The sequence below is a fragment of the Porites lutea genome, chromosome 1, assembly GCF_958299795.1.
Source record: "Porites lutea chromosome 1, jaPorLute2.1, whole genome shotgun sequence".
Classification (NCBI taxonomy): domain Eukaryota; kingdom Metazoa; phylum Cnidaria; class Anthozoa; order Scleractinia; family Poritidae; genus Porites; species Porites lutea.
Window position 1 is genome coordinate 14637036 of NC_133201.1, and position 20638 is coordinate 14657673.

The following is a 20638-nucleotide window of genomic DNA, read 5'->3' on the forward strand; positions in this document are numbered from 1 at the left end:
TGCGTGTGCAGGCATCTTACTGGAACCTGGTGGGGGGGGGAGGGGGTACTTGGGTTAATATTTGCTGGGTATCTGCCGCTGGCATGTCAGAGCCCCTACCCCATTATAGTCTATTCTGTGGCCAAATATAGACCCCATCTTAGTCACTTTGGGGAAAATGTAATTTTCGGGATCTCAACTTAGTAACTTTCTGTTTATGCATCTACTTTAAATATCCTGTTACCTATAATCTTATAATAAAATGAAATATATGTATGTTACTCTCTGATACATTGAAGTCTTTATGCAGTGATGAAGTACGGATAATGCACATGTTCAGATATTTTTGTTGTGGGATTTTATAAAATGTTTATTCTAAAATGTTTGATGAAATAGCTACAAGATTACTACTTGTTTCTGGACTCGATTCTGTCCATCTTGCAAACATGCCACCAAAAATGAGAATCTCCCCCCTGGCTACCACAACAGAATGCAGTGAGGTGGCAGGGGAGGATCCCTGAGTAATGGGGGGAGGATTCCACGAACATGAGAAATGAGATCGGATTTGACTGCAGTCTAGTATGAATATCTGCATGGGCAGCAAGCCATCTAGCCCAGGACGCTGGTGTCCAATTCCTTGTTGTTCATTAGATGAAGGAGTTAGTACATGTGCTTGATTGCGTGGTACACTAAACACAACAATCATATCATTGATGCGGACAGCTGGATGGCACCACAGTTGAGGTGCTTCCCATTGACGGTTCTTTACTTCTAGTTCCTGCCAGATCCATTCATTTGTATCCAGGATCCACACATCTCCAAACAACTTCAACAGAGAGAGTAGTGTCTTCATTTGTTGAACTTATTGGGGATTGAAAAATTATACAAGGGACAGTGTGCCATTCAAAATAGGCCCACCACATGAAATCATGCTACATGTATCTTACATGTACACCTAAAATAAATTTACAACATTTGATTTTTGATGTACAATCAAACCCTGTTAATCAGACACTGATAGGGCCAAAGAAAGAGTTTGTATTAAAAGGGGTGTCCGAATTAAGTGGGTTTAGTTAAGAGAAAACGTAAGGGCTTTCTTTCCCCAGGGACAAAGCAAACTGTACATACAATGTATTAATGAGGTGTCCCTATTAAGCAGGTGTCCATAAAGCAGGGTTTGACTGACGTCAAATTATGCAATTGGCCAATTTTAGGTTAGTACATACGTGCATGCCCACAGCAAAATTCCCATTTCCTAACCCTTGGTTTTTAGAAATTCTCCAATAATTTAAACCAAAGCTAACTTTCCTCGTTGTTGTTAGGGCAAAATTTGTTGTTGTTGTTGTTGTTGTTGTTGTTAGAGTCAAACACTGTAGTTGCAACCCCCATTTTTCAAGCCTCCCGATAATTGGTAACAATAAGAAGAGAGAATAAGAAGAGAAGATGGGAAAACCAGAGTACCCAGTGAGAGAAAAACCTCTCAGAGCAAGGGAGAGAACCAAAAACGAACCCAACCCATGTATGGCATCGATGCTGAGATATGAAGAACACTGGCCACATTTGTGGGAGGTGATTGTTCACACCTCTGTACCAACCTTGGTTCCCTAAGATAAAGGAATAAGGAGATCATGCTTACCAAGTTTGGTCCACCACATCCTCCAAGTATCAGTACTGAATGATCATCTATTGCCATCTAAAACATAATACATAATAAGCTATGTTAATTACTGCTAAATTAGCACCTAAGGTGCTTCTTTAATTTTTCTGAATATGGGAGGCGAGAGAAAATGAAGTGTTGGATGAAATATAATGTACTCCATCGTTATCATAATTTTCTAAATTCAAATAAAATTTTGTATACATGTAACATACTGACAAAAAATGGCTTCAAGACATTATGACATTTTCACATGACACCATATCCTTTGTAGCAACTTGCAATGATTAAAATAATGGCAAACAACAAAAATTAAGGGTAAGACCTAAATCCAAATACCTGAGAATGACCAAATCTCCCAGAAGGTTTCTTGCCTCTAATGTTGGGGCAACTCCAAGTCATTTCTATCATGTCCAATACCCATACATCATTGAACCTGAAACAATATTTCAAGCAACTTTCAAAAGGAAGCCAGAATAACACAGACCAAATATGCCTTTGAAGTGTCCTTTACAGTCAGGCAAAGAGGAAGTATGATCTGCAACAGTCATTTGTCCCAGAAAATCTCCAAATTTCCCTTTGGACAAGCAAAAACACTTAATGTGGCCAAAGGAGATAATAGGCCATTTGCACTAAGAGGTCATGTGACATTGTTTTTATGAAAATGAAAGTTATATGATTTTGCTTTGGAAAAACGATTAGTGGGTCATATCTTAAACAAAATAATAGTGATTTGGTTTTTCAAACCCGCACCATTTTCTTAAAATGAGTAAGTTTGTAGCTGGTCATGTGACCAAAATTTGATTTTTAAAATTATGAATTACCTCTTTCTGAACACAAATTTTGCACTTAAACGTCAAGGAAAATGTTTAAAAGATGATGTGGTAATGTTTACAGCACATCTGAGCGTAGTTTAACAAGATATAAGCAAAAAGTAGTTTTGGTAGCCATGTTGGAGGGCAAGAGTATACCCTTCAACATGGTGGCCAATACAAATCATACTACTTTGTTGAAAAATCAAAGCACCATAAAATATCTCCCTTAAATGCCTTTCCTCTCAAATTTCAGGTGTAAGATAATTTTTATGTGCTCTGTCAATTATTGGCATCAGCAAGATTCCAACTCATTGTTTAAAGCAAGCATTGGTCACGTGACTTCTTAGTGCAAGTGGCCTATTATATTATTGACCTATCTCTGACTCATCTTTCAGTGAAACATTTTTTAACACATTTTTCTCTCTTTTTGTACTGAATTTTTGGATAATTTTAAAATCCTGCCGAGGCCATAGTCATAGTTTAACACATTCAAAGACATGGTTTAAGCTCTCAGTCAAAGTATAGGACCATCATGGTAATATACCCTGAGCAAACCATCTTAACCAATCAATCATGATGAAACTTAGTTACCAGATCTGAGTTGTGAATAAGCCAGGATTAAATTGACAATGGTTGGATACAACCCTTCTTCTTTTCTTAGGCTTTTCATTTCATAGGGACTTATGAAACAAGCATAATTGGCCAACATGATTTCCATGAGTAAAGCAGGATAAATTTAAGGTTCTTCATATTTACACGTTATAAAATAACTAAGATAGTACGCCCATTCTGATTTGCATGCATATTGGTAGAAAACATGGTGCAGCAAAAGTGTTTTCCAAGAGCTCTGGGCTAGTGGAGTGACCCCTCAAGGAAGCGTGTTAAGGATAAATAAATGGTACTTAGCTTCCCCTCTCCCTGCACCTTCAGCAACAGCTTGCCCAAACAGGAACTCTAAATAATATTTATCTCACCCTTAAAATTATGTACTGTTGAGGGATTCATATATAAGTTATAGGTAACTTTTTTTCTCAGGTAATTTTTTGTTTTTTGTTTTTGGGTATGGTAATGTATGCTAATAAAGTAAAATTAAACTACAACATATACATGTATGTAGTTTCCCAAAGTGGAGAATTTGTCTGATGTTCAACAAACCTAACCTTAGCTCTCTTTGAGCGCCTCCAAACACTATCATTTTATGGCCCAAAACACATGCACCGTGTCCAGCTCTCTTGCAGGGTCTAGGCAAATCCCTATTAACCGCAGGACTTCTCCATGACAAGTTAACAATATTGAAAATATAAAGATCATCAAAGAATTTCGCCACAGAATTAATTCCAGTTCTGCTCGGTTGACACCAGCCACCGAATATCACGATATCTCTGTTGTCATAAACCACAGCTGTGGCACATTCTTTAGGGGGTGGAGGGGAACCAGATGTTCTGGGCCTAATCCAACGTTGTTCTCTTAGATCCAGGAAATAAAGATCATTAAAAGCTGTATTTGACGACGAACAACCTCCGTGTACGTACATTTTTTCTCCTATAATACAGCAGCCGTGCGAGAATCGAGGTAAAGGTGATATTCTTGATTTTGTAGTCAAGGTTCGAATCCGCAAATTACCAGTTCTCACAGCAGCATGAAAATTTTGTAACCGTTGCTTGCAAATTCTTACAATCAAACGATACCACAGACGACAGACACACTTAGCGTCAAAAAAGTCTCCATACGGTGACAAATAAGACATGATTTTCTCCACAATCTCGACAGGGATACGAGAAAAATGGCATTCTGTTTGTTTGACGCAAGTTGGTCCATCCGCCATATTGAAATGCGTCTTGCGCGTGGACTGGGATGAGGTACATTTCGTTAACACATAAACGAAGAACGTTTTCATTGACTCGAAAGGAGATGATGAGAGCACAAATTCTATAGTGGCAATAATATATTATTATTATTGTATTAGAAAAGTGAGAAAGCTTGTAAAAATGAACGACAAGGGAAGTAGTTCAGAATCTTTGCTGAATTCAGAGAAAGATGAGCTTCTTCCAAGCCGTTCAAAATATTCCTCGACCAGGTCAGCATGGACGTTTTGGTTGGTTTATACGACAGCTGTGGTTGTGCTTGGATCCTCTTTCCAATTTGGATTCGGCACGACCTGTATGAATGCGCCAGAGAAGGTAAACTCTGAAATTTATGGTTTTATTTAGTGGCCTTCGAGTTAAAGAAATCGGTGCTTGCTTGAATTGTGAAGCCGCACGTTCTCCATTTGGGCTGTAATTGTGTTAATCCGATCCCGTGACAAAATTTAGCTTTAGATGAAATTTATAACTAACCGAGTCAACTGTCTTTTTAATGTGAATGAAAAGTAAACCTAGAACCGTAACCCTAGACAAAGCAGGTACTTGCAAATTTAATTTAGTATAATATTGCCCAACGAAACGCTAGCAACCCAGTCACAGGTAGCCCAAATGTTCACCGACTGTTGCGTAATAACTTCCCAAATCTGAGGATTTGCATGGTTTCTAAACCCTACATAAATATGTGTGAAAAAGATTTTGGTAGAAACTTGGGCCTACCTCACTTAGTTAGTGTGTTCCTATACTTGAGCCCTAGTGCAACCAGTTTGCTCTCTTCCTGAGCGAGGCTGGGTACTTTTCAAGGCAGTGGAATGCAAATGCTGAGGTACCCTGCAAACAGTGCCTCCTTCGATCTTCCTAGATAAGTCAGAAAGAGGAAGGAACCTCTGCTGACTTCCTCAACAATTCATATTGAGCATGCTCCAAATTCAAATTTTTATGCAACGTCAATCAAACCATTACCAAATGTTAGTGGGAACATACCGGTTCATTTTCACCCTTCAGTATCCAGGGCTGTCAAAAAGTTTTCATGTAGCAGGCTGATAATGAATGGTAGGCGGCTTTGGAACTCGCACCAAAGGCACAAGTTCTTGAGGGCCGAGGCATCTAGGGACATTTTGAAATCTGGAGTCTTAGAAATGGCATTTCCAGGGGTTTTCAAGAGGAATTTTCCAATGCAGATGCTATGTTGTTTCGTCACTACACTCACAACACTGGGAACAATGCCATCAAAATGTAGCAGGCATTCCACGACATCACACGGCTCGAGCGTTTCACAGATCTAAACCTGTTCAAATATGCGTTCAATGTCATTCAAAACTGGAACACGAATGCTTTACAATTTTATTCGATGGTGCTTATTTTTTGTTAGCAGTTATGGTAAAAGGGGATGAAAGTAGTCGGCTAAGGATGACTAACTAGCCAGTGGCTTTGGCCAGCTACTGGCCCTTATTGACAGCCCTGACAGTATCTGTGTTTCCTCTGGGAGTCTAAACTTGCCATGTTTCAGTATAAAGAAGACAATAAAACTAAGACCTAAGGTAATAATTACTGTGCTTTTCAAAAACATGCGACCGAACACTGAGGTTCAAAAGCAACGAGCCTTAAAACACAGAAACACACAAAACAGATCATCGAAATCCACCAATCACAAACCATGACCTTTTGTTTCCTAAGAGGTTTGCTAAGATATAAAGGCGCCAATTCTTCAGATTTTGATTGACGTTGCAGAAAAACCCAAAATTCAAAGACGTTTTTTACATCACAGGTGGTGTGTTATCCAGCTGTAAAAGCATCGATCATTTAAATGCAACTTGGATTCTTCAGCCTCATGATCTTATTTTGAATTAATGTTATAAATAAGCAAACACAAGAGAATAGGCATAGATATTGTTTCTTAAACTGTATTTTTAGTCAGAACCCATTAGTTTATCCTGCCAAGAACTTTGTGTAACTCTTACCAGATTGTGGATCCGCTCATGCAAGTAAAATTGGCTAAGCTCTTGATTGAATGCAAAACAAAATCCATCTCAAATCGGGGTGCATTTTCCAATTTTTCTAAAACTGAATGTTCGATCTATAATTTTTTCAAAATTCCTGCATGAAATTAAAGCGGCAGCTGTTTGTTTTGTTATAGAGCATGAGTGCAGAAAGAGTCAGCAATACTCCAGAATACGCGTGCGTGCACAGAGAAAACTGGTTTATCCAGTAAGAAACTTGTCTGACTCATCCAAATTGCAGAATGATCAGCAAATCAAAGGAATTTGAAGATGTCGGCAGAGTCGCTTTCTCTTTCCTGACTTATCTAGGAAAGATCAAAGCGACTCTGCTAGCAGGGTAATACTGAGGGAAAATAGCCTAAAATTAATTACTATGTACAACAGTTACTTTCCACGTACCTCCAAATATATGTAATTGTGAAGAACAGTACCCCTTAACATACAAACAACCAACAGTTGACTGACAATCAATCAACTGTCAGCAATAGTCAGCCGACAGTTGGTCAACAGTGAACCTACTGTTAGTCAACTGTTGGTCAACTTTCAGTCGACAGTAGGCCAACAGTCTACCAAGTTTTCAGAGTAAGAGAAAAATTTTGTAATCTACTTGTTCTTTGGACAACCATCATAGAAATTTTGATTGTCCAAAATGCAAAACTGCATGTCTAAAATGTTTGGTTCAACTTCATTTGTAAATGAAGTGAACGTAAAAGACATATAACATGCCACCTTTAGCATGTTTTCATTAATATCAACGTTAATTGAGGTATAATTTACAATGATACAAATGTTAGTTAGGCCAGGGTCCTAATCATAAGATGCAAAGCTCACAGAAACAAATGGAATGGCCACAGAATTAACCCATTCGCCCCTGAACCGCCCGTAACTGCCCGTGCAGATCCAGGTCCTTACTACCCTTTGTGACGTCATCAGTTTTAACGGTCAAGGACAACTTTCTTCGCTAACTTGTGCAGAATGAAGAGATCTTTCAAACCATACCAGAATGAGCACAATTCAGTCGAGGACACCGGAGAAAGAAGCAAAAAACCACGTGACACTGACCCGAAAATCTCCATAAAAATCTTGTTCTATTACTCACCTACCTTTCCTTTCACCTAATCCTAAGATCCTAAAAGCTTTCCTAATAACTATTCCCACCAAAATGAAGCCTACTAAATGCCCAGCAAGAGAGAAAAAAAATGAGGCAAGAAAAGCAAAAAAAGAAGGGAGGAGAGAAAGCGAAAAGTAAAAGTCAAGACTGCTGTGTCACTTTTAAACCCAAAAACTCGAAATTGTGCTTTCTGCGCGTGCCCGAACTTCGCAAGCTGATATTTTGCATCTGGATCAGAAGGCCGCAAAGTGTACGACCTGCAAACCGGTTTGTGGTAAGTTTTGGCTCTTTATAGCACGACAGTGACCAGAAAACCACTCGACTAGCTTCAAAACGCATTTTTCGGCAAAATCTCCAGGAACGAATGGGTTAATAAGGAAATTTACACTCATTTTGTCAAGTTGGAAATTTGCTTTATATGACGAGGAGATAAATTTCAATACTATTGAAATTCATCTTTGTGTGGTTGTAATTCAGCAATCAATCAATCAATCCTCTTTCCAGTTGGGGTCCATCTCAAGGCAACTGTGGGTGTTCTTCACACAACCCTCTAAAAATAAACACTCTTTGCACTCTTTTCAACTACATACAAAACATAATTCTCACAGTTTACTATAATAATTATAGTAAACTGTGTTGATAAAAATTATTTTTATCAACACATTAATTTTTAGTCCCTCCTCTTCAACACACAAATAATTCACATCGCGACCGCACTTTAATCCCCGATCGCGAGTTACTATTAAGTCCTAGTTCTTAAATGCAAAACTTTTGTGGGACTGAATTATAGACTTGCTAAACTATTGAGCAATATAATATTATTCATGAGTGGACATACGTGTAGGTTTTTAATTTTTGGTCAGTTATAGAAGGCAGTTTGCCAGAGATTGGAGCCCGATTGACCTCTGTACGCGAATCAATTCATGTGGTATTGAAATACATAAAATTACTAGTGTTCATTAAGGAAAGATATACAATATTTGAGTGCGTGTTGATCCCTACAACTCTTCCTGCATTTTGTTTGTTTAGTTATATTGTCTGGTGTATGTGAAGGGTTTTTAAAGATTAAATTTGATTGTGTTTTTCTCTCATAACAGAACATTAAAGATTATTTCAGAAAGCATGGAACATTTACTGAACTGATGTGGTCAACAGCAGTGGCCATATTTGCAGTTGGTGGAATGTTTGGTTCAGTTATTGGTCAAATCATAGCTAATTTCCTAGGAAGGTACATGGTCAATTTTCGTGTTATCAAGCATTGCAAAAACAAGTCTCTTTCCTCTAGTCTAAAATTATTTTCTTGACACATTTCTAAAATATTTTTTTTCTGATTTTCCATGACAGTAAAAGAACCCTGTTGCTAAACAATATACCAGCAATTATTGGCTCCTTGATGATATTTTCTTCATACTATGCTAAAGGACCAGCCTTACTCATTATTGGACGACTTATTTTTGGATTTAATAATGGTAAGGGTTTTGCTGCATCTATGTTGTTCATTTTCGTTATGATGCTTGTAGTTGTGATTTTGCTACAGCACCAAATAAGTTGACAATATAAAGAGTTCCATAAAGCATTCATCTATTGATTTAATTAACTTTTTTTCCAATTTGCTCTTTTTTGTTTTTCTTTGTTTTAAAATAATGCTTACACAGCAGATACATTGTACAATAAAAGAATAGCAGGACACCCTAGACCTGTTCAAGATCCTCCTTTGAAAATTACAGATACATGCTGTACACTGTAAAATATTAATATCTTAGGAGTTGGACATTATTTGCTCTCTCAACTCATCTAGGTCTTTAGTTTTTGACTTGGTAAAGTTGATATATATACAGGGTGTATTAACACAGGTTAGATAAGATACAGTGTAGTAATATTGTTTTGATCAGTACAATTTATTATTATTATTTTAATTTTATCTTATTATCATTATTCATTTTTATTTATTTATATTATATTTATCTATTAAGTTATTTGCTTACTTATTTATTAAACTATGTTTTTGCTGGTGTGATTGTATCTTCAGAATAGTAAATTTAAATCAATTTCAAGCTTTATAAATTTGGCAAGACAATCTTTTAATATGTATTATTGTATTGATTTTGATTTTTGGTTTACTTTAGGTATAAACACTGCCGTTGCTCCAGTATACTTATCAGAAATAGCTCCCATCAGAATACGAGGTGCTCTTGGGGTACTCAATCAGTTTGGAATAGTCACAGGAATGCTTGTAGGCTATATTTTGGGGCTTAAAGAAGTATGTTGCTCAAGCTTTTAAATATCCTTAGATCATCAAACTTCAGTTTTAAAAAAAAATAATCATTAACATAACAAAGTTTATAAATGAAAAAAATTACGGTGGAACCCTGTCTTACTACCATTAGGTAATACAGTCACTTCGTAATATTGTCACATTTTTTCAGGTCAGCAAAACAGCCATACCTTTTCTTATAAAAAAAACCCTTGTTAATATGGTCACCCGTTAATACGGCCAAAGGCCCTATCTAAAAATCCTAAACAGTAGAATCTTTTATAATTTCAACCTGTTAATATGGTCACTCACTTGAAATTTAGAAAATTGAATCACCTATGAAAGTCCATTCAATTGACCTAGCAAGCTGAGCCTGTTCTTGTATTATTTTTAGACTACAGTGCACTTAAGATGTATTGGGTGATTCCAGAAAATATCCATACCCTACCACGGGTGGCATGAGTATTTTAACCCCCCCTTGCCCACGGAAATTCCAAAATGCTTATCCCCCCCTTGCCCTCCGAATTCCAAAATCGCTAACCCCCCCTCTCCTCCGGAATTTTCCACTTTTGTTTCAGACCCTTTGGAATTCCTGTTCGTCTGCCTAAATCTTCAAACGAACGAGAAACTTGCACTTTTTCCCTCTGCAAAAGAATTCTGTTCACAATTTTTACTCAGACGATCAAGCAACTCAAGTTTGTTAACGTTAGTACACCGTAGCTATTCCTTCTAAGCATTATCTTTAAGCTGCTTACCACCTAATAGAACTTTTTGTTTTCCATTCAATACCGTCATATTTTCAGGAGTAGATCGTATTGATACCAGTGGACGCTGACAAGAGTAAAGTTTACGATCGATATTCCGTCACCCGCCATATTGAAAATTTAAACAGTTTTGAATTAAACAGCGCATCAAAAGGCACGCTGTCGGATTTTACTACCTACATGTTGGCGTGGAAATCGGCGTGAAATACAAAATCTGTCAGGCGTTCTATTTGGAAACGAGAGACTGGTACGAGTTTTCAGCACAGCACGCAACAACACATCGTCGATCAACAATCGGCGAGAAACACCGACTTGGTTATATTTTTATTAATCAGTTGACTAATTCCTCAACTTTAAGGCCTCTTCCATGTGGAGCTTGCTGCACAACCCATCTGCTTATCCCATCTGCATGAACACATACTTATTCCGTGGTCGGTTCGTGCTTCATTTACAAACTGGGAATGTTAACAGGTCAGCGATTTCAAGCGGAGCTTTCGCCGTCTTTCCTCTGGAAATTCACTGAATTCAGAGCTGAAACACCCCCCCATGCCTTTGGAATTCCAAACTGCGTTACCCCCCCACGTCTTCGGAATTCCAGTCCAAGAAACCCCCCCTCTCCCTCGGAATTCCAAGATGCCGCCCGTGGTATGGTATGGATATTTTCTGGAATCACCCATTTGTGGTGGTTTGATAGTCGATTTTTGAGAGTGTTTAATATACTGAAGGAAAGTTTCAAGTAGTTTTTACAAATAATTTCTAGTACAGTCGAACCTCGATTATCCGGAGCTCGGTTATCTGGACTTTTTGATTATCCAGACTTGTTTCCCTGGTCCTGTTTTTTTCATAAATGTTAATAAGATGTGATATTGAAAAATTGAATTGATTAAAAGCTCAATTACCCTTCCAAACATGTGTTTGAAACAGTGATTTAATCTGGTTCGCTTTTAAAAAGCATGAGCGACAAGAGGTGGACAATTATCTGATGCATTCAGCTGCATTCTGATTGGCTCAATTATTTTGCTATTAAGGGAATGTCATGCTTGATTCTGTGTTTGTTATGTAAACACAAGAACAATCTATCATAAACTCAAATCACGGCCTTGTCTATGCAATAAAAGTGGTCCATTCTATTGATAAAAGATAAGCAAACAATAATTGTTTGCTTATTGTTTATCTATTTCACATTTGGAGAAAGGCAAAAAAGGAACAAATTTAGGCTGCACTCAGTTTAAAATCAATCTTGCAGCAGATATCAGATATATGCAAAAGCAAAGAGAAGATCCTGAAATTCACTGACAGCATTGTGACAAGTGAAGGATTGAAAATACATAAATACTTACAGTTTGTACATTTAAGAAAAGTTTAGTTTTTCTAAACACCATTTCTGCAATTGGTATAGGATTTAATGGAGCTGAAACCAATTGTGAAATTGCACGCATTTTAGGCATCCTACTGATGAACATGCAGTTGCGACACGTAGATATATTTTTTTTAGCAACTAATATAATTTGCAGTCTGTCTACTTTGATTTGTTATTATTGTTGCTATTTATTATTTTTGTAAGTCAATGTGTCTAATTTTTGACTGACATACTGACATTGTAATGTCCTTTTAGCGTACAAAGTGCTTTAGGCTATTTTGCAGTGCAAAGGATAATACTATAGTTATGATCATGATACTATACTTATATTCTCCTGCCATATTGGATGTGGAAACTGACAGAGAGGGAGAGGTTGCCTCCAGTTCCCCTCCTCCCTTTAAGTTTTTCAATTGCTTTCAAGATGGTGGCCGCAATCAATGTACCTTTAAGCTTTTATTTAAAAGAATGCCTGCTCTGGAGGCCATATCCTTATGAAACTATGCACCTAAAGATAGAATTTTATATAAAATTTGTCATTTTGTGGCTTGTTTAAACCATTGTGTTGTGTCATGTCTGGTCGGGCATGAGAGCATAAATTATGCCACTAATTGTCACATCTTTAAATTGTGTCTCTAACCAGGGTCTTTCATCTGTATGTGCATGTACTCCCCATTCCTTATGTTTTGGCTTAAATGTCTTTGCCAAACAATTCAGTAATACATTGTATAACATCTGAAATTAATGCTTTGGCATTGAATTATAAAAGCTGGTGCATATTACTTTAAGACTGTGAAACGAATTAGTGGATGACAACTTTATACTGTAGGCGTAAGTCATTGTAAACATCCAGGCATTAATTTCTGATTGTGCCCTAATTTGTGGCTTTGTTAATGTAATGGATGTTGTGTGAACTTTATGATTTTGTTTTACCGGTGGCAGGTTCTTGGTACAGACACAGGCTGGCCTTACTTACTTGGATTTGGATTTCTTGTTGCCATGCTTCAACTGATTACCCTGCCATTTTGTCCAAGAAGCCCACGTTATTTGTTACTTAAGCTAAACAAAGAACCTGAAACTGTAGAAGGTAATATACTTTATTTTGCTTATTTTGCATTTGACATTGCCTTGATAAAAAGAACATTGATGTACCTACAGTAGAATTCTGATTTTTCTTAACACCCTATTTCCCAGAACTTCTGAAAATTCGAGCCTTCATCTAATTTCCCTTAGTCAGTCAAACACTGTCGTCGACAGGCCTGGGTCCCCATTCGGGCAAATATGGTCAACCATTTTCCAATTTATTTAAATATATATATATATATATATCCCCCAACAAAAAACACTTACTTTGAAAATAGATATCTACATGCAGTCAGGCAATTCTGCTATCCTGTATGTTACAGTAATGTTGAATGATGCTTTGTTTTTTTTTTTTACTCCCTTTATCTCTATTCATTTGCTTTCGCTTTTCATTTTTCTTTTTTGTTTTGTCCTGTCCTGTATGTGTGAAAGTCATATTTTTTTGCCTAAAAAGTGTTGAGGAGTATGCATTACCTACCTACTTAACTCATTTAATGGTCATTTCTGGTGTCAGTTGATAAGTACTTGTATAATGACAGGCAGGTTTTCTTTTTTTTGCACACTCACAGTACTGTTATACTTGAAAATATTCAGTGCATTAATGAAAGTAAATTTACTTAGTGGTAATTAAGGTGAACTCATTAATTGTTTTGACACAGCCTTGATAAAACTAAGGGGAACTTCCGATGTGAGTGAGGACATTGAAGAAATGAGGGTATGTTTCTCATCAAACATTTATTTTGCAACTAATTTTAAGAGGCAGTGTGGTAATAGCTTGACTTAATTGTTTGGTCATTATAAGAATATTGGAGGTACCAAAAGAGTACTGCAACTCTTGACAGTCTCGCCAACTTACAATCATCACTAAATAGTAAATAAGGTTAAGAGATGATACCACTCATGCTCACTTTTTAACAGATTTCCTCTCCATCCTTTTTTATTACTATTTTATAAAATGAATGTGATAATTTGTGTACATGACTGTTCCTCTTGCTGGGTTTCTTTGAGTAAATGTATCCTTTAACTGATGCATGATGTGGTACTTGTGACATTTGAGGGGTGACCTATGAAGAAAGTGTGTAATCTACAGGACAGGTAGCCCAAGCTCAATTGAGCGTAGAATGCACATGGCATGTGTGAGTCGTTGTTTTCCAAAGATCAGTTTAAAGGTTGTGAAGGTTTGTATGGGATCATTACCAATTTGATTTTAAAAGATCAGTGCAAATACCTTAACGTATTAAATTAATTATAATAATGAACAATAATTTTACTTCTAAAATTGAATTGGTTGTGATGTGTTGTAACACGTAAAGCACCACACAAAGTGAACCACTGAACTCCATTGAGCTTGGGTAGCCTGTGCATACAGTATTTGGTTCACTAGTAGCCATTGTGAATAGTGTTCCAAAACCATGAGTACAGGTATGAAGACTGTTAGCACATATTACTGTTATTTCAACAGGGTGAGCAGGAGAATCATCTGAGAGAAGAAAAAGTCAGTGTGTTAAGATTGGTTCAAATCAAAGAACTAAGGAAACCTCTTGTGATAAGTGTGGTGTTACAGCTGGCCCAGCAGTTCAGCGGAATTAATGCTGTATGTTAATACATCCTGATACATTATTAAGTTTGTGCCATGTTGTAAAGTAAATGGAAGGTGCCTGCATAACATGCATCTTCTTCGGGTCTGCAAAAGTCCACCAAAAGGGGGTGGGGAAGTGGGACTGGGAGAGAAAAGAGAAAAAACATGTTTTCTTCTCCCCTCCCCTCTCCCCTTCTGTTACTTTAACCCTAACATCTACTTTGTCTATCAATGTTCTCATCATTGATAGACATGGTAGCCACGGTAGCAAAAACATAAATAAACTGCTTTTGCATGCCCCAAAATATACCTGTGCTACAAGCTATGGTAATTTAATTGCTAGTAAACACAAGATAAAAGGCAAAAAAAGTGTGGCTGGTATCAATAAATGATTTTGTAAATCACAAAAAACATTTAACATACTGTTTGTAGGTGTTTGTATCCTCTAGAACTCTTTCAGACTCACATTTTTGGCCATTTGTTGCTCTAAAAAGAAGTGGCAACCCCACTAAAGAGCACTTATAATATTTGTTGAGTAAACAGAAGGATCTATACAAAGATCTCAGAAATTTGGACAAGAGATTTTGCTTTCACCAAATTGTTACCTCAACTGTACCTTTGCTTTGGGGTACAGGGGCCTTGTTTTGGCTTTTCAAAGGTTTCCAAGCCATTCGTGTGAGATCTTACCGCCTTATCTATATTACCTCCCTCAGCAAAAAGAAAGCAGTCAAGAATTCAACATAATTAAATCCGTTTTGCCTGATCTGCCTCGTTAACATCTTAATTACGCATTATGGTCTGTACATGTAAACTCGGTACAGTAAGTTCATCATTACTGCCTACTGAAAATGTCACTAATGAACAGTATGCAGATATAAAGGCAGACTCAGACACACACTCTCTCTCTCTCCCGTATAATTACTTAGCAGAGTTATGTGTTATCCATAGCTAATATTTTTTCACATGGATTCGATTCAACAAAGAGTGTGACAAGTCTCCAATTCTTGTCACTATCATGCTGGTATGACTGATGTTAGATGATCTAAGAGGAATGATAAACCATCAAGCAATTTTCATTTTCTTGTAGGTATTTTATTATTCAACATCAATATTTGCATCAGCTGGTGTGAAAGAGGGCCGTGTAGCATCTGTGTTTGTTGGTGTTACTAGTTTGGTCATGACTGCTGTTACTGTAAGTTGCTCATTGCACGGGCAGACCATCCCATATTCATGTGGCTGCTGTTGTCATTGGAAGCTGAGCATCGATCTATACTGTACCTGTATAGAAGAAAATTATTAGAAAGAAACATTATGGCGGCTCTATTTGCTCCAAAATACAAATTTCACTGTAAATGTATCATTTAAAGTGTCTTCAACTTGTTTTCCGAAGGCCACAAGTTTATTGTCATTACTGACTGACTGACGTAATTCATATATTTTGTTATCTCAAGCGTCAATTTGTGCGATCTTTTTCCACCGCCAAATGCAAAATAAAGCTGAAAAACTATTTTCCTCCTAAACTTTATATTATGGAACAAATTGAAACCGCGGAAATGTTCATTCCTATTTGTTAAATACCATAGGTCGATGCTCAGTTTCAGTAACAACAATGCCTCACATCAATAGAGGGTGGTTTGCCTTTACTGCTATATAGTCCTCTCCTAGTGAGCTGGCGGGATTATTACTTCGGGGATACTTACTTGATGGCGATGCTGTCACTCAAAGCAAACGGTGGAGCCGCCAGGGAAAATCCGTTTTACTGGTTCCCAATCCTCTAATCCTGCCAGGTACTTATGCAAGTTAGAGACTCAAGAAAAACCTTTCAAGGATTTGTTCACAGTACTACTGAATTCAACCCCACGGCCCAGCACACTTGTAAATAGCTTACTGGTTTGCCTCCTGTTAGTTCAGTTTCTTTAGCTTGTTACGTTACTTTGTTTGATTTATCTGTTCAGGCCACTTCCTTGGCCAAACTAGCATTTGTGCTATAAATACTCATTACTGCCGAGGGTAACTAAAGGTTGCAAATAACCTATCCCTGAAACAACATATCTGTACTATATTGGATCCTGCTGAGGCCAAATGTTTTTTTTTTGTGTTTGTTTTTGTCGTATCAGTCTTGTATGTGTCTTGTTGTTTGATCTTAGAGTACTCTCACGATTTTGTTAAAACTGCAGGTAAAAGTAGTAGAAGTTATGGGACGGCGATCATTACTGCTGTTTGGTCAAGCTGGCATGTTTGTGTTTTATGCAGTGATGACAATATCCTTCCGTTTTGAGGTAAGACTCATCTCAAGGGATACTTTTATAGTCTTTTTGCTAGAAAAAGATGGCATTTGAGCGTTCAAGCTGAACATGATTGTAAACTGAGTAAGACTGTGATGAAAGATCATGTTTGAAGATACTAAATTCAGTGGACGGCTTCTGTCTGAATGAATGTACGGTTTGGTACTGTCTACAACGACCGCAGCCGCTAAATTTGTTGTAATATACATTGTTATGCAGTGCGATGAGTTGAGGTAAATTCTAGTGCAATTTAAACTGTAAATGATGTTTGTTGCTCTTGGTGATTGCAGGATTTATCCGGAATGAATTACGTGTCAGTGGTAGCAACGTTGTTGACTGTGACCTTTTTCCAACTTGGTCCAGGTAAAGTTGCCAGGACTGTTTTACTTGTAGATCGTCTTCTCGCCGTAATGTTAGTAATCCTGTGGTATGGGAAACCTTGGAGATTAGGACGGGAATACGATTGACAGTTATTTAATTAATTATTTAATAAATCATTGACGTTTATTTCGTAAACTTAGTAAACTTTTTGTGGAGAATGAGTTGAAATGACTAATGAGGGTGAAAGTGCACTGAAGCTTGAAACAAGATTTCCAAGCATCACCTTAATTGTCATGCCTTCAAAATCAAATCACAAAGTACGCGTTTTTAACCCATTCGCCCTCGTGAATTTTGCCGAAAAACGCATAGTTGGGCGGTTTTGTAGTCACTGTCTGGCTATAAGGAGCTAAAGCTAAACACAAAGCCGTTTACAGGTCGTACATTCGCGGCCTTCTGATCCAGATGCAAACTATTAGCTTGCGAAGATCGGGCATGCACAGAAAGTAAAGTTTTGAGATATTTGACGTTTTCTTTTCGCTTTCTTTCCTCCCCCCTTCTTTCGATTTTCTCGCCTCATTTTTTCCTTTTTCTGGTCACTTAGTAGGCTTTATTTCGGTGCGAGAAGTTTTTGGAAATTCTTTTAGGATCTTGGGATTGGTTGAAAGGAAAGGTAGGTGGGGAGTGGAAGTAGATTTTCATGGAAATTTTCGGGTCAATGTTACAGGGTTTTTCCCTTTTTCTCCGTTATCCTAGACTGAATTGTGCTTATTCTGTCATGGTTTGAAAGATCTCTTCACCCTGCACATGTTAGCGGACAAACTTCTCCTTAACCGTTAAAACTGGTGATATCACAAGAGGTAGAAGGGAAGTGGATCGGCACGGGCGGTTACGAGCGGTTCAGGGGTGAATGGGTTAAGTAACTTGCACGTTTTTGTCGTTGTATTTGTGAATGAATCCTTTTGTTTTGTTTATTTGTCTGTAGGTCCAATCCCATGGTTCATCACAGCTGAACTCTTCTCCCAGGGTCCCAGGCCCGCCGCGGTTGCTATGGCAGGGGTGGTTAACTGGCTCGCAAACTTTATCGTTGGACTTGTGTTTCCCTCAATGCAGGTCAGTATTCAGGTTGAACTTTGTTCCTTATTGTAAAGTGTTATTAACAGTGTCTTTAATGTTTTGTTTAGGCAGCCTTGACGCCTTATACCTTCCTGGTTTTCATGGTGCTTGTGGCGTTTTTCTTTGTCTTTACTCTAATTTATGTACCGGAAACAAAAGGAAGAACTATTGAGCAAATAACAAGTCATTTCAAGGCCGACTCAGAAGAACCGAATGGGGTTCACGTCATCTATGAAAGAGATCATAATAACTAAACAGACAGCTTTTGAAATAATGAAGTGCGAAAGAACAATCGAACCTTCCTTAGGCAACAACCTTAATACTAAGAAGTTGGTGTTGGCTCAGTTACACGAGGTGTTGTACAGGAAGGGTCAAGTGTATGAATAATTTTAATCCAAAGTTTATTTATGTGATAATTAACCATCTGTACATGATTTCTGTGGACATGAAACAATTCCAAATTATTTATAAACTAATTATGTGCTGATAGCAGTTATTCTAAAGCACATTTCTCTTCGCATCCTGAATGGTTGTTTCTATAAAGAAAATATAATTTATAATAATGACAATAGCTAGTTAACACAACAGTAAATCTTAGCAATAATAAATTGGAGGAAGTCCACTCTTTTTTCCAAAACTGCTGTTAAAAGTGAAGTGTTGATTTCACACACTGGTTTCTCAAGTGACTGGAGGTAGACTTTGGCCGAGTTGCCATGGTGACCTCCTAGGTGCTAAGAAGATGGCTGCCTTCATCTGTCACTACGGCAGCTACACTCCGATACTTCAATTGGCTGAGAGTTGAATTAAGTGATATTTTCAGACAATTTTGTCACCTTTTGCCGCTAATGGTGGAAAATATCTATATTTTTTGGTGGTACTTGCTACAGTTCTGTACGTTAGAATTCCAAACCGTCACACTATCTAAAATGCATACATTACTTACATATTCTGAAGAAAATAGCTGTAATGCCAATACTTGTTTTGTGAGAAGTGAAATTTCTGTCATTGTACTGAGACTCTTGAATTAATGAATAAATGAATGAACGAACGAGTGAATAAAGACATAAATGAAAGTTCTACTTGAGTCAGATAAAACGTCCATTGTTTACTAACAAGTAAGACCATTTTTTTGTGGTATTTACCAAAGCTAGGCATGTTAAGGTGGTCGTTGGTATCATAAATTATGAATGGTATTCGCCATGTAGTAATAAATTATTTGCATGTTGTGTTCATGTGATCGGTGCATATGTTAAAAACATGTTATCTTTAAACACTTCCATCCCTAGGAAATCAAGGGTGAGAAGGCTTAGCTAAGTAATTCTTAAGAATGTACTAGGATAGTATTTTTTTAAAAAAAAGAAATTATATGACAGAGTTTAACTTAATGATAATCATTGTTAAAGTGAATGATGTGTGATTGTAAACGAATAGGATGACCTAAATAAATTACTGCGACATAAATGTCAGCAATTGGTATAGTCCAGTCAAATTGTGGTTTAGCATCAACAAATTGCAACAGGATTTTTTTCAACGCCATTTTAATCGTTGGATGGCTGTTTAACAACATACCAAAAATCCGCCAAAATCGGTTCGGTGACACATGAGATAAATTGGCAATAAAGATTTTCAACTTTCACCGCAGGAAACGCAATTTCAGGAAGATCGCAAATTCAGACAAAACATCTGATAATTGTTTTTTTTTTGCTTCCTCGAGAATTTTCGATACAACATCGATCGCTAAAAACGCCGACTAAATGTGTGAGAAACACCTACAGGTAGGTCAGTGTTTCTCCTTGACTGCTTTGCACAGGTTACCCAGCCACTCGTCTGTCTTCACATTCTGTTTTCCAAGCTTTATTTTTTTTTTCTATGACGGTATTTAAAGGGAAATTATTAGTCAGTCTGTGTTAAAAATATTAATAATTAATTTTTTTGCGCAATATCAGAAATGTAGTAAGAATTGTAGCAGTTTTACGGGCTTGTAATTTTTTATATCCTGCTAAATTTGCATCCATGCTGCAGGATACGTGCGACTAAATGTGTGCAACGGACGATAGCTTTGTATCAGTACAAACTGTTTAACCTACTCCCGTATTCTGTAATCGAGTTTTGTGAGGTAGTTATGTTCAAACCTTGGACACAATATGTGTGATGGAAATCAGGCATTCTTATTTTTTCTCGCGACATGTGCAGCCTCCCTTAGGATTATGACACCGTACTTTATAATGTGAGTGAATAAATATTCTGCTAAGGACTCGGTCTATTTGGTTTTTGCTAGATCGTGACGCTCTGCGCTTTTCATTACATGCGGCCTAATCTGTTGTAGGGGAAATCCAGAAAACCAAGCGCAGCGTGATAGCTCTTCTTTATCTTCTTCTTGTAGCGAGTCTCAGATTTATTTAACTGTATCTGTGTGTTCAGTTTCTATTTTCTGTCGCAGCTCTTCGTTTCTTGGTAAGAT

The 20638-nt window shown here is 37.3% G+C and overlaps 2 protein-coding genes across 3 annotated transcripts; one reads left to right on the forward strand and one right to left on the reverse strand.

The window, feature by feature from the left end:
* Nucleotides 1-221: 221 nt before the first annotated feature.
* Nucleotides 222-4270, reverse strand: LOC140945801 (F-box only protein 42-like). Its single transcript, XM_073394854.1, has 4 exons — nucleotides 3612-4270; nucleotides 1976-2072; nucleotides 1616-1672; nucleotides 222-805 (listed from the first exon to the last, which is right to left on the reverse strand). Exons 1-4 carry the CDS (start codon nucleotides 4196-4198, stop codon nucleotides 350-352), a joined length of 1197 nt encoding a protein of 398 aa, XP_073250955.1. The 5' UTR covers nucleotides 4199-4270; the 3' UTR covers nucleotides 222-349.
* Nucleotides 4271-4361: 91 nt separating this feature from the next.
* On the forward strand, nucleotides 4362-20431 carry LOC140945810 (solute carrier family 2, facilitated glucose transporter member 3-like). 2 transcript variants are annotated; one of them, XM_073394865.1, is made up of 12 exons: nucleotides 4362-4631; nucleotides 8519-8649; nucleotides 8766-8890; nucleotides 9548-9681; nucleotides 12739-12883; nucleotides 13539-13594; nucleotides 14342-14473; nucleotides 15546-15650; nucleotides 16636-16737; nucleotides 17034-17106; nucleotides 18047-18174; nucleotides 18246-20431. In XM_073394865.1, the coding sequence occupies exons 1-12, from the start codon at nucleotides 4440-4442 to the stop codon at nucleotides 18429-18431; spliced, it is 1509 nt and encodes a 502-aa protein (XP_073250966.1). In that variant the 5' UTR covers nucleotides 4362-4439; the 3' UTR covers nucleotides 18432-20431. The 2 variants fall into 2 exon arrangements, with proteins under 2 accessions (XP_073250966.1, XP_073250973.1); XM_073394872.1 differs by having other exon boundaries at nucleotides 18250-18469.
* The last annotated feature ends 207 nt before the right edge of the window (nucleotides 20432-20638 follow it).